Source organism: Alexandromys fortis, unplaced genomic scaffold (genome assembly GCF_014885135.2).
Source record: "Alexandromys fortis isolate MF-2015 unplaced genomic scaffold, M_Fortis_MF-2015_v1.1 scaffold_172, whole genome shotgun sequence".
Lineage (NCBI taxonomy): Eukaryota > Metazoa > Chordata > Mammalia > Rodentia > Cricetidae > Alexandromys > Alexandromys fortis.
In genome coordinates this window covers 655,888-683,529 of record NW_026068061.1, presented here as the reverse complement: position 1 = coordinate 683,529, position 27,642 = coordinate 655,888, and the positions used below count along the sequence as shown (strand labels likewise).

Sequence of the window (27,642 nt, the reverse complement as noted above, 5' to 3'; positions counted from 1 at the left end):
ACAGAGAAGGAGGAAATACTTCTAGTGCTTTTCTGGTACCCACTGGGCCTTTCTGGTGGTCATTCTCAGGGCAAAACGGAAAGGATGGTTAAAATCAACTCACTTTCCCACGGCCACACGGCACGGGTAAAATCATGCTTCTCTGACCCTGAACTTTCCCTGTAGCTCAGCCACATCAGGGTGTGGGACAGAAGGATCAGCGGTGTTGTCACCTTTCAACAGTGCTAACATGGGCCAGTATTTCTAAGATCCTCTGGTACCAAACCCAAGGGCGTGGCTATTGTTAGAGAACACAACACACAGGAAATTCCGGTAAAGTACAACTTCTGAGGCAACAAGCCTTCATCCCTGGTACAGGCCGGCAGAGCTCAGCTTTTTACTTACAGATAGAAACCACCTGTCTGGATCCAAATGGTTGTGGTTGAAATGAGGCTGATAAAGGAGCAGTTCAGAAAAGGGAATTTCAAATTCTTCAGTATGGAATTTAATAGGATTCCCACTTACGTGCTTAGGGCAAAGGCACGACCTTTCTATAGACAAGCTAGGAGGCCAAGTGTTAAAAATATCTGTTTCATGGGCATTTTAGAAACTAGTTACATGTATTATTTCTAAAAAAAAATGCTTGTTACTGTTCTTTCAGGCCCCAGCTCAGAAAACACTCAATAAACATTACATTGTTATGATCAAATCTGGGGCATAAAGTCAGAAGGTGATGACTTTGAGGCCCCCTTTCTCTACTAGGAGTCTTTCATAACTATAGCTGCTGTGGAGTCTGGGAAGGTGGAGTTTTTAATTTATATGTAGGCAGACATCCCTGAGCTGATGACAGGGTTGTCTACCAGAAGGCCAGGATCTTACATTCTGTCCTAAGCCTACCATTGGGGGAAGAGGGAAGCAAGGATGGGTTTGGTGACCTCGGGGCTTATAAAAAACTATATGACACCTCTCTAGTTAGAAGATTTTATAACACACATCCTACTAAATTCACTCATACATCAGACCACACACACCACAAAGGACCACAAAGTTTAATGCTGCAACGATTCTTTCTTGACTTCTTAGAGGCAGAACTGCAGTCCTGTAATAATAACCCTTAATTACTACAAGCATGAGCTTATAGGAGCAGCTAGTCTTTAAAAATGAGCCCCAAGCTGGGATTCATGCAAAATGTAAACCATAAGTAGCAATACGAAGGCACAGTTTAGCCAAAATAATGAACCTGCTTTAAGGCTTGCTGATAACAGCACAGGCCATGCGCTTGTCTGTTCCTGCGTTCTTGTCCTTTCACGGGCTCTCTAGGCTGCACAAGAGCAGCAGTACCAGAGAATCCTGTCCTTCTCCTTGTCTAGGGCAATCAGTTGGTAAGGTCACCTCCCCATTAATACGGCCTAAGGCGGAAGCCCAAGTGCAAGCTTTACAAGATGAGAAATTCTGATTTCATGGAGTAGGCACTTTCTTCTTGGACTAAGACTGCTCCAAAAGATAGAACACATACCTGACATTTATCAGGGCTAAGGACATGTGACTAGACAGTAGCTACGGAAAAACCTGCTAATGAGACATAGTAAATTCTGCTAATGAGACATAGTATCACATTGACTCCTAATGGCTTCTCATGGTACCCACAGATTAGCACATATCTGAACCCTCATCTGAGAAGCCCCTTATTGCCACAGGGGATTGGCACCGAGACCCACAACTGGTCAAGATACTGAGAATGACTTCGGATGCTCAGCCTTAGGGCGTATCATATCACACCTTTCTCCCAAAGGTCAGGGAGCATTGTGGAAGAGGTGGAGGAAAGTCTGTAAGAGCCAGGGGCAGTGAATGTCTACAAGGAAACACGTATGCGCACTAGCTGAGACAGCGCTCACAAGACCTGCATGAGCTCATGCCAGACAAAATCCAAGCATGGAGGGGGGAGAGTGCAGGAAGCCCACCCCAGGAAGCCCAACTGAGGAGTTGTTGGTAACTGATAGCTGCGGGGAGGAGAGTTCCATTTCTTTAAGGGCATGGCTCCTGGTAGCTCTAACATGGTCCAGTGAATGCCTACTGTCTTAGATGACATTAGCGAGACACAATGGATTTAAAAACAAAATGAGGACATTACATTGGATGGGTGTGGAATGGGGGATGGATCTGGGTGGAGATAGGGAGATGGATGATTAAAAGACAAAGTATGAAATTCTCAAAGAGTTTATAAAGATAATAAAAACCCTTCATTGACTCAAATAGTAGTGCGTTAGCAAAGAATATGCTAGAAGGCCCACAGAAAAGAGGACCCATGTCACCCTGTTACTGTACCCACTGTAGAAAAATTGCCTGTGGTGGCATATTATGACAGAGGAGGAACATCTTTACCCATGTTGATACACATCCATCCCCCAAACACAGCAGAATGCACCCACAAGCAGTATGTGCCATCCACAACATTCTTAGCTTGTGTTTATTTTCTGGATCTCTGTAAAATATTAAAAGAATGTTTCATAATATCTCTGGAGAGAGAGGGCACCAGCCATATGTCCTTGCTCAGCAGGAGCTGGAGGCTGACACTTGAGGAGCAATCTGGTGTTTAGACTCTGAAGTTCCATGCAGTGAGCCCAAGATGTGAACTTGTACAAAATGAACACAAGACAAGTAGAAAGCAAGGAAGGAAGGAAGGAAGGAAGAAAGGAAGGAAGGAAGGAAGGAAGGAAGGAAGGAAGGAAGGAAGGGAGGGAGGGAAGGATGGAGGGAAAAAAAGGAAAGAAAGAAGGAAAAAAGGAAGGAAGAAAGGAAGGAAGGAAAGAAGGGACAGAGGGAGGGAGGAAGGAAAGAAGAAAGGAAGGAAAAAAAGAAGGAAGGAAGGAAGGATAAAAGGAAGGAAGGAAGGAAGGAAGGAAGGAAGAAGGGGAATTCTATATGGAGAAGTGGGAACTGTCTAGTATCAGAAGGCTGGGATCTTAGGACAGAGATACCATCCTGGTCCAGGACCAGCTAGAACAACCAGTAACCTGCCGCTGAGTGTTGACACATGATTAGAAAGCCCACAAGAAAGGCCACGACAATCTGCCAGAAAAAGAGACTTCCTGCTTAAAATACCTTTCGCTATTTAATTTCTGCCTTGTTGTGCATTGGAAAAGTGACTTGGGTATAGGTAAGTTCCTAACTGGACTCTTTTGGGGAATTCTTTATTAGAAGCAGTGGGGTAGACAGGCTTAAGTGTGTGTTTGGGAGCAAAACTGTGGTCTACATGTTTAGCAGATGACTGACCTTATATATTTAATGTCTTCCATCTATCTTTTTTTTATAATGTGGGAACAGCAATACTGACCTGATTGGATCATTACAATTCAATGAGATACTATAACTTAAGGGCCACAAATGGATAGATGTTTAGTAAATAGTGGTTGGTCTGGTTTAAGGAAGGGTGGAGGCCAAGGTGGTCCTGGAATGTTTTCTATATCTGGTAGGCAGGCAATTGAAGGCCATGTTCCATCAGTGGGGACCAGGGACTAAGGGAGAGGAGAGAGGTGAACTGACGGCATCAGCAGGGGACATTTCCAGGCCACCTGTTGCTCCTGACTCTACCTCCTGCAGAAGAAGTGCTGCAGCAGGCTGCTAGGCTGTGGACATCCCAGCCCAGCTGGATTACTGAGGGGAGTGAAATCTGAGAGCAACTGTTGAGGGCTGCTTAGTGGGGGCTTTGCTGTCTTGAACGAAAGGCATGCCAGGGTACAGCATCTCGGGGGATGCTGATTCAGCTAAATCCTGGTGATGTGTGGTACCCCTAGGCAGGCCTCCAGTTCTAAGTGGCTCAGACCCACGCTCTTCTGTGCTACAGCTTCCTCATCTGTCTCCTGGCCTGAGGAGTCCCCTCTAATCAATGATAAGACACAGGGCAGAGATACTTCTACAGGCTCCAGGAACTCAAGGACTGTCCAGCCCCCCAGAAGTAACGAAGGTGAACAGAGGAACACAGAGAACCAGAGGGATCCCTCAAGGGATGAGCTAAATGCCCTCAGCATAGCCCTGGGAAGATGCCAGTTGTCCAAAGCCTCAGAACAGAACTTGGAGTCTGATACTGAGCTGAGGTTTTTGAGGTCACTCTGTGCTGGCCGACAACGTCATTTCTCTACCTGGTATCCACCAGCTACACCCTTGAACAGTCATCAAGAGCCTGGGCATACACCAGGCATGAGAACATGCCTGTGATCCTAACAGTTGGAAGGCAGAGGCAGGAGGATGGTGACTTTGAGGATGGCTTGCAAAGACCTTGGCTCCAAACCCAAAGGGTGTACAGTTTTAATCCATCTGAAGACACTTTCGCAGATCGAGTACCACGTTTGCAGACTCAGCACACGAAGCCATTGTTGTGTGTAATCTCATGATGGTGTATATTAGAGGTCAAACTCTAGAAAAGAGCATTCTTGAGAAGATGTACGATGTACATGAGGAAATCTTCATAATAACTTCTCAAGAAAACAATATTAAAAAAACCACCTGACAGAACTGGAAAGCTTTTCAACATACACTATGTAAAATCGAAGTCTTTATATCTGAGAGAGCATCCTAGGGATTGTTATATTTTTAAAGTCTGTTTTTAGATGGCTTTTTGACTACTATTTTTTTAAATACCTTTTGTCTCTGGAGTTGAGACCTTAACTTAATCCATATGTGTCTCTGTCTGAAAATAGAGACTGGGCCATGGAAACCATGAAAGCCAAGCGGTTCCTTTAAGTTCCCACGTGAGCAGCCCCCCCCCCCCCCGCTTACCTCTCTACGCATTCCTTGACCACAGCGAAATTCCCATCTCCTATTGTTCTCCCAACTTTGTATCGCTCTGTTATTGTGGCAGGAATCTGGAAGCCTTCCTCCGACTCTTCTGAAAGAATTAGTGGTGTGTTTTTATTGATTGGGAAGGGGCCACAGATGTTGTATGAAAGATACACTCCTAAGCATCATCTCACGGGCTGGAACCAATTCAGAAGTAATTGTGGGCAGCCCCCCTCCCTTACAGGCTCATACAGACTCAACGGTCCTCACCAAGGCAAACGATAAATTAAAGAAAGCCTATCGGGCCCACCTGGAGCGATATCACTGCAGCTTATGTGTTCTGCTGCAGTGGGGATTCAGAGGAGGAAATCCCGCATTTCAAACTTCATGCTCATTTCATCAACGACCTTCACTGAATACCCATTGTGTGCAGGGAAATGACATTTTATGTACAGGGCAGAGGAGAAGGCATTTCTGGAGGAACGCTGAGCAGTCTGACATGGTACAAGTATGAAAAGGTCCTGCTGTTTGGACACCGAGCTTGATTCCATCCTGAAATGGATATCTCTGCAAAATTCCTTGTGCACTAAGTATCAATGAGCAGATTTTGGACAAATGTTCTCACCAAGCAACCTGCATGGCAGATGTCGAGTTTAAATCCTGATATCTATTATGTCTGCGGGCAGAACAGTTTTTGTAATAACACAACAGAGTCTCCCTCTGAAAATGTATTTTGAAACATTTTACAAATGCCTAATAAAGCTTTAAATATCCAAGGCTGTAAAATCAAATAAGCCATGCTTGGGTCACATAAATATGATGCATCACTTTTTAACATGTCGAGGGTATAAAAAGCCTTTTAAATCTGGGCTGTAAAATGTACATGCCTTAAAGTTATAAATCCCAGCTTTCTCCCAGGCAACCCGCGTGCAAAATGGCATAGGAGCCTAGCGAGCTTCCTCACGGTGCACTTCTCCTAGCCTGTCCTCATATACTGAGTCTCAAAGTAAATGTAGTTTCCCGGCAAGTTTTGTAGCTCACATTTCATGTGTGGGGCTGGGGAAGAATGGATGGAAATTCATTGAGTTCCTTTGTGCTGGCTTGCACACCTGGGGTGGCTTTTCTAGACAGTATGGTAGAAATGCAGGGCAGCTACCTCTTCTATGTCCCTGTGCATCTTCATGGCCTCCGTGCTGTGGATGGCACTTCCCTCCTGGGTCACTGGAAGTTACCTTGGCAGTGCCCAGAATAAAGTGAGGGCTGCAGCCAGTCAATGCCTCCTCCTTTGCCCCATCCAGGAAAGAATCAGGATTTTGCCTGTATCTGAAAGACCCATTCTGGGGGTTTTCATCTTCTCCTTGAGGAGGGGAGGAAATGGCTGTGGGCCAGCTGAATTTACAAACCTGGCAGATGATAGGGTCTTAGACTCTTTGTATCTGGGCAATACAGTAGTTGTCTGTGGACTTCGGGATAATTGTGATCCTACAGATGGGGTCACCTGTCCCAGTCTTCCAGTGGAAACATTCATTGGGACACCCATCCAAGATACAAAATTTGGGATTTTTCTACCAACTATTGATAAAGGATCCCGTCCCTCTAGACTCAGCCTAGGTTTAGTGAAGGACCATTCCATTGGGTGAATACGGCACACTGGAATGAAGGAGACTTCTAGATGGCTGAACTACAGTTTCAATAATGCAAAAACGCCTGCTCTAACCATGGTAAGAAACAAACGATTCCCTTGAGAGTCATGTGTCTGCTTAACGCCCCAGAGTCCCTCAAAGGGTGCATATTTGGGAAAACACCAAGTCGCATCATGGGAAGCACAGGAGTGGCAGGAGTGGCTCCATCTTGACTCTTACTTTTCCAGGTTATTTCCCCTCATTGACTTGAGCCTGGTTACAACCCCAGGAGGGTGGGAACGGTGACATTTAATAATCTATAAGAAACTGAAGAGGCTCGTTCCACACCATCCAGCCAGTTAACTCTGCAATGCAGGTCATTTTCTTACGTTACAGGCAAATTCTAATGCAAATTAGTTTAAGTGACAAGCAGTGGTGGCCAGCAATGGCTTCTTCCTGTAAAGTTCTGGTTTGATGGATTGAACCCCCTTAAAATGGAGCCTGCTTATAGGTGCTCAAACACAAGACACAGTTGTCTTTTTGCTTACAAAAAGGGATTAGAGATTGGGAGCACAAGGGCAGGCAAGAGCTGGTCTTCCTAGGCATTGCACACCCACAGAGGATGTGCAAGGACTCAGGCCAATTCCTCCTTCCCATTCTCAGACAGTGGGTGCTCATGACTGTAGGAGTCACCCACTCCTGTCCCCAATGACACCCTCCAACACACACACACAGACACACATACAGACACACACACACAGACACACACACAGAGACACACACATACACAACACACATGAGGTCATTCCCCCCCCCCACACACAAGCTTCTGGACTTTGGTTACTCATTGTGTTCTAGACATTATAGTTTTCAGAGTAAATTTAGCTAACCCTTCCTCCATCCCCCCTGCAAGCTGTGCTTTCTCTCGAGCGCATCACCTTCCCCAGGGCCGTCATTCTCATCCATCGAGCTGCAAACTTTTGTGGACGAAAGTGAAGTAGAGGAGCCGCCATGCTGAGAGATCTGTAAGGGAGCAGAAACAGAATAAAAAACCTGGGTCAGAGCACTAGAGCCTCCACACACCACACCCAGCCCGGGATCTCAGGAGCTAGTGTTGCCCCTCCCAGGGAGGAACTGGTCTTCAAACTTGGAAAAGGAGGTCTTAAGAATGGTCAATGAGGGCCATGAATCCCACCCTCCCTATTAGCCAGTGTTTGTGTTGACTAGGAATCACGGAAACCTGGATGCCCAGGACTTCGTTTCTCAAAGTTAGCATCCTTGAGCTCCAGTTTGCCAGATTTCAGACATCTCACTTCCATCTTCTGGTCTATGCTGAGCGGCTCAAACGTGGTGCCATTCTGGCCTTATTTCTATCTACTTTTACAATAACAAAAAAAAAAAAAACTCGTAAGTTAGTAATGGACTATTTGAAAAAAAAAGGGAATGACTCAGCTTTATCAAAACTTTAGAGGGAAGTAGAAGAGTAGGTTTGTGCCTCTCCCTTTGAGATAAAGACACAGTAAATAGGAGGCCAGCCTGGCATATGCTACGTTTGTCTGGGAGAAAGGCAAGGATGAAAAGCCTAGGCAGGAGAGTCTCCTGTAGCTTAGATGGATTCTGACTGAAGACCCATGAGAGCAAACAGGGTGCTGGCTGCATTAGAGGGAAAACCATCAATGTTACGGCTGGCTGGGAAGAGTATCTGGGAAGGGACGCTTCTGTCTCTGCCCCCTACTTCTCGAGAAAACAGTCTGCACACAGTTATGCTATTTCTAAATAGTGAACACAGCTCGTCCTAAAAGATCTTCCTTCTGTTCCCCTGGGTTTATCCACTTGGTTGGCCTGATGGGAGCAGGAGGCGGTGAGGGGGCGGCATTGGCTCATGGTGCTGGCTGTCTGTGGAGCAGAGAGAAGGGAGAGCGGCTGTAGTTGCATTGATCACGAAGTGGTGATGAGAAGCAAACTTGACCTAAATTTCCTCGGCTCACCCGTCTCCCATTCAACCTCCACCCCGTTCCCTCCAGCTACAGCTGAGCACAAAGAGGGCGGAGGAGTTGTTTGTGGCTCATACCCAATCGCCTCCTGCACAGAAATCCCAAATACCTGCTTCTTCATAAAACAGACTTATGTGGTTGGGGATATAACATCTAACCACTCCAGGGCCATCTGAGGCAAGCACCATAGGACATTTCCTGAGTGACAAAGGGACAAAGATGGATATAGCCCATTGGTGAGTTCATTGCTGTTGACAGTTGACAAGATTAGAATGAGAATTATACTAATAATGAAACTTCTGCTTCCTTGTGGGCATTTTAGAAGTTTTGATATTACTGTTGCATGCCCCCAAGTGTCATATGCATGAATAATGTACCCTGTGCTTCCCCGTATCACAAAAATCTTCCCCCAATAAGCCTGGTAGCCAGCTCGAGCTGTTTTGCCATCTTCTCTCAACTAGTCTCCTTTTGACTAGGACTATCATAGATTCAAAGATCCCGATTTTGAAATAGAATTTTTGCTTGTTTTTTTTTTAAGTATAACAGTACAGAATCACAACCCACCATGTTGAAGGCACAGAAAACGTGTCAGCTTCGAAGCCATACTCTACTGCCTCTCAAGAACACCTGTTTGTGAAAACTTTACACTTATAACAGCTGCATGGGAGGTGAAGACAAGGCAGATTCATTCTGCTGCTGACTAGAGAAAATACACATGAACAGGACCACACTGCAGGGGAAGATGAGCGTGCTCCAGAACAGCATGATGGTCTCCTGCATCATTCTAAGCGCAGTGATGATCCGGGCAGAGAAGCTCGAAATAAAAGGGATAGGCTGGAGAACATCTCTTCCGGGCTTTCTAACCCTTGGTCATCTTCTCTCAGCGTCACAAATGACGTTTCAGAATGTAGGTATGTCATGGTTTGAAGGTGGCCGATGACACCTCATCATGTTGTATTCCGTACTTAACAGCCCGATGACACTTTTTCATTAAGAACCCAAGTTAATAGACAATAGTTTGTTTGCTTGCAAAGACGTCCCAGTTGATATGCCCAGTTTAAAAAGCCATCAGGTGCTCTATACAGATCCTTGACCCGTCACCATGGTGACATCTCTTCGATATACTCATCCATAAACTTGCTGCATATTATTCAGCAAACCGCCTTACTGACTGATGAGCTGCATTGTCAGCAGAGCAGCAAGGGCCTGCTTCCATGAAGGCCTGCACAGCGTCAGCCGTGTTTGTTCTATTGCACGAACCAAAGTCCCCCAAGCTTTCTGAGCTCAGCTTGTTTTGCATTTTTTAAGAGTAGGGTCAATGCAAGTGCGCTGATGTCTATCATTGTGTTGGCTTTTTCAACTCTGAATTTGTGTTTCGAAAATGTAAGCCATGCCATTTCAAATTCCCTGCTGGTGGAGACTAGCAGGTAACTGGTGGTTTTAAAATAAAAGCTTAATTAGGTATAAAGAGGGTGCCCTGGTAATGGAAAGTTCTAGTTTTCTTTATTACACTCAAGTACAACAAATCTATTGACCTTCTAAGGGCATTATCTCTTCTGCCTCCAGAGAAGCAAGAAGCTGGACAGTACACACTCTTCAAAGGCGATGAGCCCTCATGGACCCAAAGAACTTCAGGAACCGGACTGGACCTTGAATGCAACCTTTCCTGCCATATTTCCACCCAGAGATCAGACTCCCCACTACAGACGGGTGCAACCAGCAGTCTGGACAATTTATGTCTATCATTCTTATTGCCCGTTTCTCGGGTTAACCAGTATGAGTGGAATCCATTTCCACAAGACATAACTTCAGGCTTTGGAAACAAACAGGACTCCCTCTGGGTCTCCTGGCTCCGTTTGCACATGCCCGTATTTTCCTGTTCATCACGTGATAAAAATCTGGGATTCTCCCCCGCTCCTGGAGGCCCACAGAGCTGTCAATCCTCTTTGAACCCGGGACTCAACACTGAAAGCAACCGTCTAAATGTGTTCTCACCAATACCGAACCTTCTTCCTCGTGAATAGAAAATTAACACACTTCAAGATCACCCTGGCTTCTCCTCAGAGCCACGTTGCAGCGTTTTACCAACCTCACAGGTGTACCCGTTTCCCTATTTGAGAGGTTGGCTTATGACTAAGCGCTGAGACTTTATGTTAAATGCCATTCTTGACGATATTCATTTATTTTATATTTTCTCCTAGACTGTTAATTTCTGGATACTGGTTTTGCCATCCCACCCACTACCCCCTCTTTTCCTCTCCCTCCCCCCACTCCTGGAATCAGCAAGGCTCTCTGTGGGAGCTGTTATGAACCTGCCTAGGTATACTAAGACACTTCATCTCTCCTGGAACATTATGATTTCATTTGCATGTCTGTCTTGGAAGCAGTCACAAGCACATAGAACGAGCTCTTTAGAAGTGACCTAATGAGATCAGCCAGTCCTTCATACTGACCGACAGACACAGAAGGGACCGGCTGCTTCTAAATAAAGTGGCTCTACCTACTTTGACGGGAAGTGGACAAATCACTGTAGAAGGTCCACGCTGGTGAGATTTTTATGTTGATTTTGGTTAGTTTGCTAATTCAGAGGCATCTGGGCCTATAGTACGAAACTCGTGGCTATTTCAGAATTGAACACAATTAGCTGCTCCGAGAGGTGCCGTGACATTTGAGATGTCATCGCCTCCCAGCGGAGTTAATGGGAACCATTTGGGCAGGTTGCTGACACCTAGAGGCTTTTACAGAACACCTCCATAAAAGCGCTGCCTTGCAAAGTAAGAACACACCCTGAGCACAATGATTTAGCCTGGAATCACATAACAGATGGGGACGGACGTTGAATACTTTTTGAAGTAAGTGAGAAAGCTGAGCTAGCAGCTCTAACCACATTTTACCAAGACGGATCTGACAACGATGCCGTCAAAGAAACAGTTCATTTTTAAATGTTATGAGTTACTTAGGCCATCTGTGTGAATGTTGTCACTCAGCCAGGGTCCACACTGCATCAAGACTTGGAAAATATCCAGTCGATACAATTGACTCAAGCGGTGTAGACAAATCTATCATATAACCCAGCTTCGACTGGATGATAGTACTTTCTCCAGATTCTACCTTGGCATGTAGTTCTGTTTTGTTGATGTGGAAAGGGGCTAAAAGGAACCAAGACACCAAATGCTCACCCGTGTTTGAGTTCTGAGTTAGCTTCATAAAGGAAACCTAAGAAACAAATGCTTCACAGACTAACCACTGTCTGAGAAATCTTGACGTTAGGTCTACAGAGAGTTTGGAGACAACCCAATATAGCAATGTGAAAAAAACAATGTTTGTGTGGGACCCTGAAGGCTGATAAGAACTTGTGTGCCATAGGAAAACCATGCTTTTATTTACTTCCCAAAAGCTTGGATAGCAGAAGGCTCATGGTACCTGCAGCGACTAACAGAGGTCTACTCTTTGAAACAAGGCAGGCTCTGTCTACGTTATTGATGGTGGGTTCATCCTAATGAAGCTCTAAGAAATACACAATCAAACTAATAACCAAGAATACATATGTGCCTATTTAAAAACTCAGAAAGATTCGGTCAAATTGTTTACAAGACCAGAAAATCATCACTCAGGAAACTGGGTTGTTGACCGGAGGAACACAGAACACGTGGGGATGATGATCTTGGACTCCATCTTTGCTAGAGGGACCCTGGGAGCTAAGGCTTCAAAAGTGAGAGGATTCGTTTACAGTACCATCCCTTGATGCATCCGGTAGTCGGTCTCCTTTGCCTCTGCTTCAGAACCGGAACACTCAGGCAAAGGTCTTCACACCTGCCATGCAAGCCGTTTGTCCAGAGCCCATCACACTGCGCAATTTAATCCCGTCATTTCACTTTCCAGACACCCACAGCTTGGCAGGGGCTAGCGATGTCAGCTGCTGTACCCCATGGGTGAGAGTCATCCCCCTAGGAGTTTTCTCCTCAAGTTTTCAGTCTTTAACGAGGAGAGCTCACAACTCTCTCAGGCACCTACTTCATTTAAATTTTAATCTGTTACACGAAGTATGAATGCATTTTAGAATTATAATAAATTGGGAAATTTTCCTCTAGCTGAACCATTGTAGATACTGAATAAAGTTATCATGGAAACAAGAAAGAAAAAAAATTACAGCCAATTAATATTAAACCCAACAGAAATCTCGTAAAAACGTTAGATTTAAAGCTGTAGTGATTATCTTTTATAATTTTTAAAAGATTTACATACTTATTACATGTATGAGTGCTCTGTTGACTTTATGCCATCAGAGGGCATCAGATCCCACTAGTAGATGGTTGTGAGCCACCATTCTGTTGCTGGGAATTGAACTCAGGACCGCTGGAAGAGCAGCTAATGTTCTTAACCACTGAGCCATCCTCTTCAGGCCTGATCTTTTCTAATTTTAATGAAAAATATTTCTCCTAACTTGATGAGCACAATTTTCTATTCTTTATACTGTACTATGAATTAAATACATTATTTTTCCTAACATAAAGTTGAGGTATCAAATGCTTTTGAAATCACTATTTAATTGTAATTTATTGAATATATTTATCCAACATTGAAAAAAAAACGAACAAGTACCCTGTATACAAACATACTCATATACATCTTCCCACTGAAAATTCTACGACCTTAGGAAAAGGTCATTAATCCCAGGAGAAAGCTAATATGAATTTTTCATTTCCCCTCCAAGCAAGTTGCTGTTTTGTCTGATAAATTCACCTTGAAGGCAATCCTGAGAGGAATGTGCACTGCTAATTGCAATGCAGCCCATGGAAAGAGCATTTCCTGTCAGATAATCTCACTCTGTTTGCCTGACAGGATTTCATACTTCATGTGTGATATTCTGTAACCTGTCCGGCATCACCTGCTGTTATTACTCGGTACAAGGAAGCTGTGTCCAGGGCAACGAAGGCAACCCTTGCCCCACACAGTTATTTCAGTTCTAGCCATCAACAAAAAAAAAAACTCACTGAACAACATCGGCAGTTTTTCCTGTTTATTACATGGTTTAGCTAAGCCGCTAAATGTCACAGAGTTAAGTTCAGAAAAGGGTAACACGGTTGCATTGAGAAACACAAGGTACAGCATTTTACGAGGGCCCGGGAACGTTCCAGACTGGGCAGTCCGCTGGAGCTTTCCATTAGTCCCCATCTCCACAAGCTCTGCAGGTTGCCTGGAGTGGGTGTGCTTTCCAATATCCCGCTCTTAAGACATTTTAATACAAAATGCTTTCTAAAGAGACTATACATCCAAGCAACCCCAACTGCGATGGTATGCAACCTTTATGAAAAAAAATCCAACTTTATGACATTCATAGTGTTTCAAAGAGTCCTCAGAAATAAAATGGGAACTAAGTTCCTTGCCTGGCAATGAGTTAAAATGCCTCAAAAACACATCACAGTAAAATTAACTTCCATATTCTCTGCCTAATAACCTTCGAATATCTACTATCCTGGCTTCAAAACCATTGCGTGGCCATATATAATACAAACACCTAGTGTCTCATGCTTCACTTACACTACCTCAGAATTTATCCATCACCTTTTATTACAATAAAATACATTTTTAAAGACACCATATGTCATGCGCCCTTAACATCATAGTGAGGGCCTCAGATTTTCCAGTTTTCCCTACATGCGTTACAGGTACAACATTACAAGTATTTTTCAGCTCACAGCTCATACGCTACACCAGGCAATTCTTATAATGAATCGAACGTATTTCTGATTTCCATAGTATTCCTCTGTGGGTTCGCTCAACCCAACACTGCTGACACTAACATGCACAATTCGAGGCGCTGGCAAGGCTAATGCGAATGGGCACGGATGAGCAAATAAATGTACACAGAAAGCAAGCGTCAGTCAATAAACATCCTCAAGTGTGTGTACACTCATGTAGACACACATACACACACGGCAAGTATCCGCAAAATAGTTTAACAGTTTATAAGCATGGAAAGAACACACAGGATGGCCTTACATGTTATCTGGCTCTGTAACCAAAGGTCAAATCTACTTCGACGATTTCCTATTTTTGTTTCAGCCTAACGCTCAACTACCCACGAGTCTAGAAATCATTTTGTTTTGTGAGCGCGGATTGATAGTCACTGTTGCCAGCCATATACACGGAGCAGGAAAATATCATTGCGTTCAATCAGTTTACTCACTGGACATCGAGAATTTGCATTTAACCAGTAAGCGTGCACATTTAACAATCAATGTAACATTGGATTTGCTTGGATTTCAATTTTTTGTTTGTCTGGATTTCAATTAATCTGGGATAAATCAGTACAGGTGACTATCCGGAGCTGTTTCATCCTGCTAACTTAGCAAACTGATTTCGCGCTTAAATTTGTGCCAACTAATATGCATGTCCCCAAATTTACGACATAAAGCTTTACATAGAATTCTACAAGAGCCAGTAACTTATAAGGCCACACCACAGATATCACCTTTATTCTTCACGTTCTATATACATACAGAGATGTTTACGTAGGCACACCCACATATACACCGAGTCCTGCAAATGCACACAAACACCTACACACCTGTATAGATATATGGCCACCATAGAAACAGCTCAGCAGAGTTCAACAGTTAAAATATATGAGTTTATCTTCTAGGATTACTTTTATATATTTCCATTCACATTTTTTTTTAAAATGAGGCTTTTAGACTTCAGCATTTTAAATGGAAACAAAAGCAAAGCACATGAGAGCAAAGCCCCCTGGCTGTTTAGCATAGGGCTCACAGGCAGGGTACCGGCCAGAGCTACTCAGATGTCTGCAGAACATGGAATCGGGTTCTGAAGTGTTAAGGTGACCTCCTGTGTGCATGTAGGCGTGTGTAAAGATGGGTGGGCCTCAAACGTCCAGTTTAGAAACCCGTGACAGTACAGACCTGCTGCTAAAATGAGGACTCAAGACAATGACTATTCCACATGGCTTTCAAGTTCACACTGAGCACCACGCTCTGTGTACCACTAGGTTTTTAGCTTCTAAAATGCTGAAAGCAGGGAACTCTTTGCAACATCTTTCTCTCTAACTTTGTCTAAATAAAAAACTGTAAACACAAATGCAAAAGCCCAGAAAGGTCAATACAGCATCGTCTGCATTTAGAGGTTCAGCAGCAGGAGAAAGCTGTGAGTCTTTTGTTGGATGGCGCCCTCCCCTGCTCAGAAGGGCATTCTTAAAGTCAGCGACTAATGATGTAAAAAGAATTTAAAAAAATAGCCACATCTTAAGTGACTGTAAATTACCCATTGGGTTCCACCAATGAACTGGTTCGCTGCTTGGCTATTTAAAAATTCTGCTTTAGTAGACTAGAATGATCTCCTGCAGAGAAAAAGATCTCAGAGTATGCTGTCTCAATCTCGGAGGGACTTTAGTTTCAAAAAGTAAATGAGATATATGGCCCTTGAACAATCCGTTAATAAAAGTCATATGTTCAAAGATGAAGTGCTGCGGAATAGCATCTCTCTGGAACTGCCTGAACGGAAAGTTGGCCATAATACCTCCTGGCAATTAGTCCAGGTCCACTCTCTGTATGCTGTGTCTAAACCAAGCCATGGGCTTTACAGCGATTGGCAATCCTTCCTTACTTACACAGAACAAATAGCATGTATTGGGCCTCTCTAGGCAGTAGTTGTCCCTAAGCCTGGCAGCTCAGGGGAGCTGAAATTACGAGACTTTGTAGTTTCGTTCTGGACCATCTGACCCACTGCTTTCTTTGCATTTTTGACAGGCTAGTCAAATACATACTAATCTTTTACGGGTTCAACTCTATTAAGCAATGCATTTTACAAAGACATAACACTGTAGCAGACAGCGCGGGCATCCTCCCAGATGTTTAGTGTCTCAGCTAAGACAAGGCAGCCCTTTGATCTCAGCAGGAGTCTCTGCTCGTGTCTATTGGAAACAGTTTTAAAATCTGAAGTCTGGAGCAGGTATGATTGTTTTCTGTCCTTTCAAGATGGAGGGATCAGTCTGCAGTTCTCAAATAGCACGCCCGAGAAGTGTCCTCCTCTAACAGACAGGATAATGAGACACTAATTCTGACTCGGCTAAATTTTCAAATGCTGGTAGGTTGCCTGGACGCTTTAGTTTTCTTCTGCAGTCGGAATATTTTATTCACTTGTCAAGTGAGATGGTAACAGAGGTAACTATGAACCAGATGGGGAAATTTGCTAGTTGAACAGTCTACTGAGGGAAATAAATCAATAACATTTGAAACTGCATGGCAAGGGAATTCCTCTCCATCTTGAATCAGGCATTTTCAAATTGTTTTCAAGAAAAAAATTGAAAGAAATTTCAAGTAAAAGGCTCCAAGTGGCACCATACATTTTAAATATGTCACCCTACTGAGATAAGTCAAGCCTGGAGAATATAAAATCCATGCTTCGTTAAGTCCTAAATTGTTAGTGTTTGAGCTAGTAAAAAGAAATGGTCACGGGGTATGGTCTAAATACAATACACCATACGCACTGATTTCTAACATCCAGATTTAAAAAATGATTGCTTTACGTGGAAGCAAAGCTGACTTTGACTCTTGAAACTAGAGAGCTAGAGAGGAATTAGTAGGTTAACATTTAACAGTGGGTTATAATCATAGACGTACTTGGTTGACACAAAAGGAGTTTTGCATATAAAGATTTCCCAAACAAGATCCAGGAATGATCAAAATGGAGTTTTGGATCTCTGCAGGTCCAATGTACATAAGCCCCATTTAGAAGAACTTCAATTCTCAAACTGAGTTTTGTTTTTTGTTTTTGTTGTTCTTTTTTTTTTTTTGAAAAAAAAAAGAGCAAGTCAATTTTTGTTTTTAGGTCAAAAACTTCACACAGCTGAAAAAAATATAAATATACTGCTGGTGTTGTAGGGAAGCATTGTATAATTAATAATAAGGCCAAGTTCTTCATTTTTTCCGTGTAGCTGAAACTATTTTTTATAAAAGATAATGTTGGAAAATAAAATCCGCGTGACAGGAAAAGCAGAAAAGATTCTTTCTGCCTAACGTCAGTTGAGAGACGTCTCCTGCAGGAGCTCCTACTCCTCTTCAGACACATTCATTCAGAAAAATCATGAAGAGGTTTTGCAGTATTTTACAATAAAATAACTAAACAACCATATGATTTTTTAAAAAAGGTGTACCTTTTAGAAAAAACATGCCTGCTACTGTTACTTAAATTTGTTTTATATTAAGTGCAGAAAAATCGTATCTATATGTCTACGTGATTTTAAAAAAAAAGCTCATTTATAGAAACAGGGACTCTGTAATGTTGGACTGTTAGGGTGGTTCTTGTACTCAATATTAGATTCATATATGAAATTTGCCTGGAACCAGACCTTTCTCGTAAAAAGTGATGGAGCAAATATTGTATTCAAACTCTCCTCAGTTACATCAAATGGAGGAGATACTTTTTAAAAAAAAACATTCTTCCAAATAAGAAGACCATGGGTAGAAAATGTCTGCATGCTTGTTTCTGTAGGTCTTATTTATGCAAAACTCTTTTGTGTATTTTGCTGTTAGACGCTTGCTTAGAAAATGGGAAATCTTGATCCCATCACAAACCATACATATCGCTCCATTGTGTCTTTTACACTGAGTCTCCTACTGAGTCCAAATCATCCGATGAGAGGGGGCGGTACAGGTCCTGTAAGATGAAGGGCAGGACAGATTTGTTTACTCATCTTTCTCGGGTTCGCTGTCGCTCCCCGAGGAGCAACTTTGGAAAGGGGTGGGTCCTTGGCTTCTAACATCATTAGAACTACTCAACTCATCAGCTTTGGATAAGAGAGAGGATAACACAGGCAGAGTGATGATTTCATTTCATTGGCACGACAAACGCTCCCTGCGCTATCAGGGGCTCCTTCCTGCCTTCCATCATGTCCAGGTGGAGTTATATGGCCCTTGCTGCCAGCCAAGATCAACTATGCTATTCTGTGCCTAGGCAATTCTTCTATGGACTTTTTCTTCTGGGTAGAAGAATATGTTTACCTCACCAAATAACTTATGAGATGAGCAGCTGGCACTCAGGATATTCTGGGATGTAACACTCCAGTGTGTAGTTGCACATACACAGTGTAAAACCAACATACTTTGTCCTTTCACACTTTTATGTTTGGGTGACTGGAAGAAATCTCCATTATCCACATCCCCATCCCATCCCAACTACTCTTCTAGCTCCCAACCCCTTCTCCATCTCTTCCCAGCCTCTTCTTGCCTCTGTCTGCTACTCTCTCTCAGTGTTCGTAGCCAAGCAACCAGCATGGTTCTACCCAGAGCGTCTACAGTTGGCTTTTCTCCAGTTTGGGGCCACCCACTCCTACATCCTCTGCTGGATCAGTTAATCCACAAGAGTCAGCGATGCAGGGGTGTAACGGGGAGCTTCATTCAACCTACACAACATAACACTTTTTTTTTCTTGATGTCTTAAGAAAAGGGTCCAAAAAAACATTCATGGATGGGAAAAGAGCCTCAGAAGTTGACTTCTGAGGCCAGGCAGACATTTCTAAGTGGCGACTTAACTAATTGTGCTTTGTGTATATAGGAAGGGTGCTGGGTCCACTGTCTCCAGTGTGTTTATAAAGAAAGAGCTGTGACATGCTGACGTATCTCTCGTATGACTATTCTAAAATGTCAAAAAGAAGTCATTTAGAAACATGATCTTAAGGGAAGGAAAACAGCCTAAATCATAGTTAATGCAAGTAAAATACAGATTTTTTTTAACTTTTAAAAACATATCATATTCTTTTAAAAAATTAGCTCTGATCCTGTATTTAAAGTATGTGTATGTGTGTGTATGTGTGTATATGTGTGTAAGTGTGTGTGTATGTGTGCATGTGTGTGTATGTGTGTGGGTCTGGATGGCTTTGCCAACTTATTTTTTGGGTGTGTTACTAGGCAACACAGAAAGAAAAAATAGAAGTGACTACTGTTTTCTAATTTGCAATAAAAGGAATTAATTTATTCTTTGCAGTGTCTTCTTTTAGTTCAGGCCATCTTTCACTTATTTCAGCATTTCCTGCACAGAAGAATAGCCAACCATTTGAAAAGAGTAATAACCAAATTTGAAACAGGAACAGTTTGAAGGGATATTCTGGTCCCATTTTGACAGGGAGGGGTTATTCGATGCAGTTGTTGACACAAATAGATGAAAGTGCCTCTCACCAAAGCAGCTGGAAATGTCTCCATGGTACACAGATGGAGGGCGTCCATAAATTCAAAGGCTTGGAATCATAGCTGTCTTGGAATACATGTAGCTAAACTCAAAAGCCTAGAAACTAAACCATCTTTGAATGCGTTTGGTATCCTGCTTACAACATGTGTTTAATAAATGTTTTCAGATGGTGATAAACTCTCTGTCCTCCTAAATGCAAACGAGAGAATCTTGGCTTCCTCCGTGATAGCGCCAACCCGGTGGTTTAGATGGCAAAACGAAAAAAAATCTGTCAGAGAGCCACACCTGCTAATTATTTATGCGCCACAATACAGTGTTAATTATGTAAGTCGATGCCTACAAAGCTGGATGAATTTTTTCTGCCTCAGTTGAACGAAAAAAAAAATCCCACTGAAGCTAAGAAGAAAAAGATGCAAATTCTGACCTCATTTTCCTAGTAAAGGACAGCTGAGCGAAACTTTTTACTCCCAAGATGGAGGGGTCAAACACCTAGAGAGAGAAGCTGGCAAGTATTCCCAATCGTTCTGAATTTAGTCTCAACAACTAAACCTGAGATAGATCAGTAAAGTCTGAGGCTGAGTTCAATGGATCTAAAGCTATTTTGGTTCCTCTGCTAGATGTGTTCTCTGAAGCACACATACACTTGGAGAGAGAGGACGCTCCTGAGACATTCTCTATGCTAGATCTCCAGCTGTGTCTACAGGGTGGAACCTTGCGAGCTGGCATTTGTGAGCACAGAATGGCCACACTGGCTCTTCCCTCGCCTAAGGACAATCTCTTAAGACAGTGAATGCATGTAGCCAATTCTGCACAAGCATCAGTGGTTCCTGAAATCACTCAGGATGGAAGACAGATTTCTCTAACGATCCCACAGTTGACTAGAAAAGCAGATATAAACCACAGGCTTTAACAGACTGTACAAGCTTGACTCAACACCAGGAGAACCAGCAGAAAAAGATATTTGGGACAAGAGGTTCAAATGACTGTAGACTAGCTGATTTCTTTTTGGCCCCCCACTTAAAAATGGCTAATGGATTTTTGGCAGCCTCAAGATCCAACTTGTGTAGAAAACTTGAAAGAGAGGGACTTCCATATTTGATGAGCTTAAATTTATCAAATTTAGAAGTTTCATTTAAATGCATCATAAGAGAAATTAAATTTTAAAACTCTGATGTTTAACGGTTTCTGAGATTTCTGTTTGTTAAACCGTTTGAGTAGGTGCCATCATGCAAGCTACCTGAGGAGACATATCCTTCTACCTCTTTCCTGAAAGCAGGACCCTGAGGGGCGCATCTACATTTTCCAGTTGCCCTTCCCCTTTTCCCTTTCCCAGTTCTTATCTTCTGGCCTTAGTATGACTGGAATGGATGAGCAGCATAGGGAGTGAAGGGAATTTGAGTCTTTTCATTCCAGATGAATAACTGTCACCCCCCTTGCTTAACCCGGAGACGCTAACACCCTATCCAGTTACTTTTACACACTTGTCTCTGAGCTCAGTTGATTTCTCTGCTATTACACGAGAGGCTAAAAATAAACACAAGAAGATGTGCTCGGTGTGGGTCCGTTCACAAAACTGGCATCCTACGTTCCCACGCCCTGCTTCATGACTCCTCCATCTTCTCTGGACCACCCTGCTTGCCTCTGCACAATTTCCCACTAGGATGCTGCCTCCTTTGGCTGTGCCTGTCCTTCAAGGGGCTGGTGATTAATGGCAGTATCTAGTGACACTAATTACAGCTAAGGACACTGGCATACATAATAAAGTAATGTGTTATGAACAAACAAGAAGGCATTTAAAACAGAAGCAGCAAGGGTCCATGTTACTCAGAATTAAAAGTGGGCAAATTTGTGGAAACCGAGAGACCTGGGTTCTACCTGAGTCACAGCAATGGCGAGTGGCACACGGGTTACCCCTTGCCCCCTTCCCTCCGGAGAAGCAGCACTTTCTGCTGGCATCCACACCACTCCGCACCGAAACCAAGACAGCTCTTAAATAGGTGGCTTGCTCGTGCCCTTACCCTCTGCTTCCGCAGGCTTCCTGGGCTGGTGGGGGATGGACTTGGTGACTTGCCCGAGCGTGGAGTGGAGAGCTGACTACCAGGGGTTCCATTGACTGGAAAGAGAAGGAATCACACACAGAGAAAAAGAGCACATTAAAGAACTTTTCATGACAGTTCATCAGGAAATAAACAGAGAAGGGACATCGGCTAAAAATTAGACCCATCATCCGACTCGTGAAGCAAAGCCTTAGGGAATAGCCATCCTCAGACATTCACTGTTCTGTTAATCTTGGGTTTAACACAGTAGCAGGTTACATAATTTAAAAAGATGTACTTTGCATAATTTTCCAGTGATGGCTTTATTTGAACCAAGACAGATTATTCATGAATGTGTTCAAGGCTTTGAGGCATTTTTGGTGTGTGTCTTTAGTTTAGTTGCCCAGTGGGAGAAAATGTTGAAACAACTCCCAGGTGGGATTCCCAGAGACTTTTACACATTCCTATATTCATTTATGTCCTGTCTATCCCCCTAGCCCAACCAGATTCTGATGGGTCTGCCCCAAACAGGACAAAATAATTGCCCACAGATGCACAGAAACCCCACACAGTTTGTCTTTGTTGCTACTGAACTGATAAAAAGCTGCCAACAGGTCCCAAACTTGGGAATTTTACTCAACACTTAAGTCGTAGAAAACACTGTCAGTAAACCTAGATGAAGCTTCAGAAGCAGGCAATTTTTTTTTCTAACCAACACCACCTCTGAGAAGACATGCATCCCCTCCCTCCCTCCACCCAAGACATGATTTTATAAAGACATCAGAGGCTGCCACTCGTGATTTGGCAACCCTGAAGATAGGGAGACAAGAAGACTCAGGCAGGAGAAACATTCATCCTCGAGGGTGCCCTGGGGGAGAGCCGGCGGTGCGTTCCACTTACCTTCTATGAGTTCTAACATGGACACAGTCTTAGTGTTTGTCCTGACAACAGCCCGAGCCCAAGCCTCCTCTCAGACCAAGCCCTGCACCCGCAGACGAGGGAAGCAGTTGAACTAGCTAGGGACAGCTAAGGCTGCTCAGGAGCAGGCTGAATGAGATGCAGGATTCATCAGCAGATGCCTTTTCCTGCGTAAGGCTGACGTCTTCCCCGCGGCAGTGGGAGGTGCGGGTTCTGTCTTAGGCTACATCAAAGGTGTCAATTAAGCCTCATGCCAACGCGTTGCCACCGCAACCCCCACCAGACACACACTCACTCCTCACTCCGGAAGCCCCAGCCGGCTCAGTCCTTTGCACTGAATCATGAGGAAGCGCCTCTGGGGGCAGGCAACTCAGTGACTCATACAAGAATGAAAATGACAGTAACTGGGTTGGCCCGGCAAGTTCCAGGTGATAAGGAAATACAAAAGTCTCATAAAACCTTAAGGGGTGAGAGGAGGGGAAAGCTCCTTGGTTCCTTTTGTCTTCTGTTCCAAAGATCTTTAAAATGCCACATAGCGTACCGATTGGTAGTTTTTCTTTAGAAATGTATTGAAGACTGCTCTTAAGAGCCTTTTTAAAAGGGGAGGGGGATTGTTTATTGATGTTGGTTTTGCATAGCACAACAGCAAACTGTGACTGTTTTAATTTGCTTGTATGCCACCGGGCTGTCTTTATCCAATGAGTTCCACCATTAGGGTTTACAGGACTAGACTCCCCAGACAGTGGTCTCTATGGGAAGAGCTAGGAAACAGACCAAGATTTCAGCGATGTAGTAGATGCAGAATCGCCACTCACCCAGGGAGGAGATGCTGCCCCTGGTGGTTGGCTGGAGGGCATCTTTTATTAAATTAACTTTCAAATTGCCCACTTTGACTCTGCTTTACAACTAAGTCATACTTAAAGGCTACACAGACTGATTGGGGGGGGGGATGGGGACGACCAAAGAAATGAGTCTTTTTATATTAGGGACTCTGGTTTGTTATTGGTGTTTGGAGTACCAGGGATGGAGCTTGGAGGGGGCGCACACATACCAGCAGGCACTGAGCAAACCCACATAAGAAACTTCTGCTCAGCAAGTGTGGATGCTGTAGGTAGCTTAGCTTATTGTAGCCTTAAGGTGTATACTCCAGTCAATGAGTATGAACCTTTAAGATAATATGATCTCATTGAACCTTTAAGATATAACATCTCATTGACTTTATGACATAAGCAGTATTATTCCCCCCACCCCCATTTTACAGATGAGGGAACTGAGTCATAGACAATGAGCAATTTGAAAACCAAAGGCTGAGATCTAAACTGTGCAGTCCACAGCCTACACTGCTGTTCCCACTTCCTTCAGGGCACCAGACTCACACAGGGTACGAGACTCATGGTAAGGAGTTCGGTTTATACTCAAAGGACGATGAGAAGCTCTTGAATGATTTTACAGGAAACCAAGGGTCCAAAGTGCATTCTATGAACACTCTCCAGAGCTCCTACTCTGTCAAGACTTGATAAGAGGGGACAATGCTGGACATGAGGCTATCTGTCCCTTACTAGAATGACAAAGCAGGGCCAGCAAGATGGCTCAGCAGGTAATGGCTTTTGCCACCAAGTTTTCAGACCTGAATTCAATCCACCTTTTCCTTCAATATTTCAGACAGAAGGTCCTACATTTTCTTAATAATTGGAACCATAAATTCAGGGTCTCATTCCAACCAATCAACACATGCAGTACACGGTAGAAAACCCTTTCCTGTAGGCAGCTTATTACTGAATATCCAAGTTCCTAAAACATCCTAGGTTTGGAAGCAGTTGGCTAAATCATGGCTTCTTCTCAACGGCCTTAGATTCTATTTGCACTAATGAAGAGACTTTTTAAAAATAGGCTTAAAGGAATCTTTCTCTTTTCAGCTGGATGCCTAGGGCGTCAGGCACCAGCTACCATGTGAATATTTTCACCTGTGAAGTTGGTAATGACATTAGACAAATCTCAAAGCAAGACTAATTGGGAGGTAAATGGCTCCTCCTTTCCATCGAGCAAACATTTTGCTATGTTTTTGGCATGGCCAGATACCATGTTTAAAGGAAGGAAGGAGAGGGCAGAACACATCAGGAAAGTGGAAAGAGGATCCTAGAGGGAGAAAGGTTTAAGCCGGGTGGAAGGATCGGGAGAATCTGCCGGGAGGGATGTGGAGCATTAAGGAAGTGTGGAAAGTCACACGGGGACCTATTTTTATACGCTAATTAAATACAGTCTTAAAAAGCTGAAACGAAAAAGGCATGGCAGGGGATAATGCTCCTTTCTAGAAGCTATAAGGTTATTAAAGAAAATGTCTAGGGCTGATACGGGGTCTTCCCCAGGAGCTGTTGGTTAAGGAAGTGCTACTGGTGGTCAAAACAAACCAGCCTACTGCCATTGACCTTGCTGCCCTTGAGAACTTCATGGTAAAGCCCTGTTGCAGAAACCTCGCACTATGAATGCTGAATGTAGGTATTGGGTTCCCTGGATCTGGATCTGGCCTGGAAGCTTCCCTACCAGTAACAGGCTGTGGTGGTTTGGATGTGAATGGCTTACAGGCTCATGTATTTAACTTTTGGTTCTCAGTGGGTAAACTATTAAGGCCGGATTAAGAGGTGTGGCTTTGTTGGAGGAGGTGTGTCACTGGGGGCGCTCTTTGAGGTTTCAGAAGACTACATCAGATCCAATCTCCCCTCCTCTGCCTCCATCTTGCTAATAATATGTTTGCTTTCAACTCCTGCTCCAATGCCATGCTTTCTGTCAGAATGATCATGTATTACGCCTCTGAAACGGTATGCAAGCCCCCGATTAAATGCTTTCTTCTATAAGTTATGCTGGCCGTAGAGTCTCATTACAGCAATAGAAAAGTAACTAGGACAGGGCCTTTCATGGTGTCAGAAGGTGCTCTGCAGGCTTCTGGGGAGAAAAGTCATCACTCAGCCTTGACTCCTTGGAGCTACAGTAAGATCAGGCCTGGTAAGGTGTGTAATAGTGGCATGGTAGATAACCAACTACTTGTTAATGGGATTAGAGGCTGTACCACAGGAAGGAACTCTTGCCTGGTACCATGAACCTGGTCAAGAGCTGATGGCCAAGGAAACTGTATGCCATCGAGGGAACCCAATACTATCTATCATTTTGCTAAACAGACATATGATTGAACTGTATTCTAAGTAGTCATGTTTATATCCATAGATTGGCAATGCTTTCAACCTTCCTAAGAGAGACTTCTTATTATGGCTGGTAACAGTTAATGCAGAGACTTTTAACTGGTTAAAATACCAAGCCTCAGGAACATCCTAGAGGAGGAGACAGAAAGAATGGGAGAGATGGAGGACAGGGAGGAGTGCCAAAAAGGACCCCTTCTGGACATGACATGGATGTGGTACCCATAAACACATTGTAGCTGCTGTTACTGACACAAGAGTATGCCCATCACCATTTCATGATGGGAGATGAGATGGAAGGTCTTGTGAGGTCCCAGTCCTCCTGAGGTGATGTAGGATTCTTCTCTGTATTCTGTGAATACGATTGGTTAATAAAGAAACTGGCTTGGCCTGATTGGGTAGAACAGAGCTAGGCGAGGAAAACTAAACTGAATGCTGGGAGAAAGAAGGCGGAGTTTAGAGAAGCCATGTAGCCCCTGCCGGAGACAGACGCCGGATGGAACTTTACCCAGCAAGCCACAGCCATGTGGAGATGCACAGATTAATGGAGATAGCTTAGTATAAGATAAGAGTGAGCCAGAAATACACTAGAGTCATTGGCCAAGCAGTGTTTTAAGTAATATAGTTTCTGTGTGATGATTTTGGGGCTGAGCAGTCGGGAACAAACAAGCGGCTCTCCTTACAACACTGAGAGACTACTGGTTACTAGGGGGGAAGGGTGTCGCTTTCTTCAGTCACATGTATAAGCTTTCCATGCTTCAATAAACAGATTCCCACTCCCACTTCTGCGAGCAGCGCTAATTAACATCACGGGCCACACATACATAGGAAGATATGGAAGCAGGGTGGGGATTGGCTGGGGAGAAGGGTTTTAGCAGAGAGAGGGATGACAGAGAGCAATGGCGTGACAATGACTAACGTTCATCATACACACATATGAAACTGGCAAAGAGTAAAATAAGCCAGCAAATAAAAATTTTTGGAAAGTCGGGTGTGATGGTGGAAGCCTACACACTTAGCTGCCATGAAACAGATGCCGGAGAATAGTATTTGAATCAGCCTGGGATATACAGTAAAATCAAGGGAACCCTGGGCATAAGAAGACCCAGCAGAGGTAAATGGGCACGAGGGTGTTCAACTAGGAGCGCTACACATTGGAGCTCGCACACCTCTAGGAATTTAAATGAGGACTGGGGAGGAGAAAACCCAGCACCTCTACAGAGAGAGGGACTCTTCTAAAGGATGAAAATGGCTGGGAAGCACATCCAGGAGACAGCCAAGGGTGTCTGTGTGTCTCCAGGAGCAGCAGGACACAGACTCGCACGGCTTTAAAACACAAAGGTCTTGTCAAGTAGCACCAGTGGTTAGACGCTTCCCATTCCGCCCCAGTCAGTTCTCTGCACCAGAATCAGAGTGCACACAACCTTTGATCTGTCTTTCCTTTTCTGGAAACACAGACCTAAATGCTGCTATAAAAGGCGGACAGAGAGGGAGGAGAGACGGGAGAATATATAAACCACTGTGGGTGCTCTACAGCGTGAGAGATGTTCAAAGAAACTGCACATTAAACCCGCTCCATACTTACTACCGCCTCAGCTAGAATCCTCCAGTCTTGCCGGCTAGAATAACTAAGCTTTCATGGTCTCTTACGGCTGTGTGCACGTTTGAAGATGTTTATGGTGTGGAAGGCAAAGTGCCTGTAGCTCCATTTAACCTGCAGGACTTTTCTAAAAAAAAATTTTTTAATGAAGTATTTCTATTTATAATTTTGTCTTACTTTTAAATAAGAAGTCAATTAGGAACTTTTATCAGCATCTCACCAGAATACAAAAAATATATTAATTATTAAAAAACTAGAAAAATGGATGGAAATAGAAAACACTATCCTGAGTGAGGTAAGCCAGACCCAAAAACAGGAACATGG

The 27,642-nt window shown here is 43.7% G+C and overlaps 1 protein-coding gene across 9 annotated transcripts in view; it reads right to left on the bottom strand.

Moving 5' to 3' along the window:
- The window catches only part of Dclk1 (doublecortin like kinase 1), a 288,199-nt gene that overhangs the window by 55,123 nt on the left and 205,434 nt on the right, over nt 1-27,642 (bottom strand). For 2 of the 9 annotated variants that reach the window (XM_050120244.1, XM_050120239.1), the window contains exons 1-4: nt 22,510-22,794; nt 21,592-21,686; nt 7,268-7,400; nt 4,756-4,864 (exon numbers count right to left, since the gene is read on the bottom strand). In XM_050120244.1, coding sequence (XP_049976201.1) covers nt 4,756-4,864; nt 7,268-7,400; nt 21,592-21,686; nt 22,510-22,528 — 356 coding nt within the window. In that variant the 5' untranslated portion in view covers nt 22,529-22,794. Of the gene's footprint in view, nt 1-4,755; nt 4,865-7,267; nt 7,401-13,377; nt 18,047-21,591; nt 21,687-22,509; nt 22,795-27,642 lie in introns of those variants that run through there. The other 7 variants (XM_050120245.1, XM_050120240.1, XM_050120243.1 and 4 more) reach the window with 5 other exon arrangements.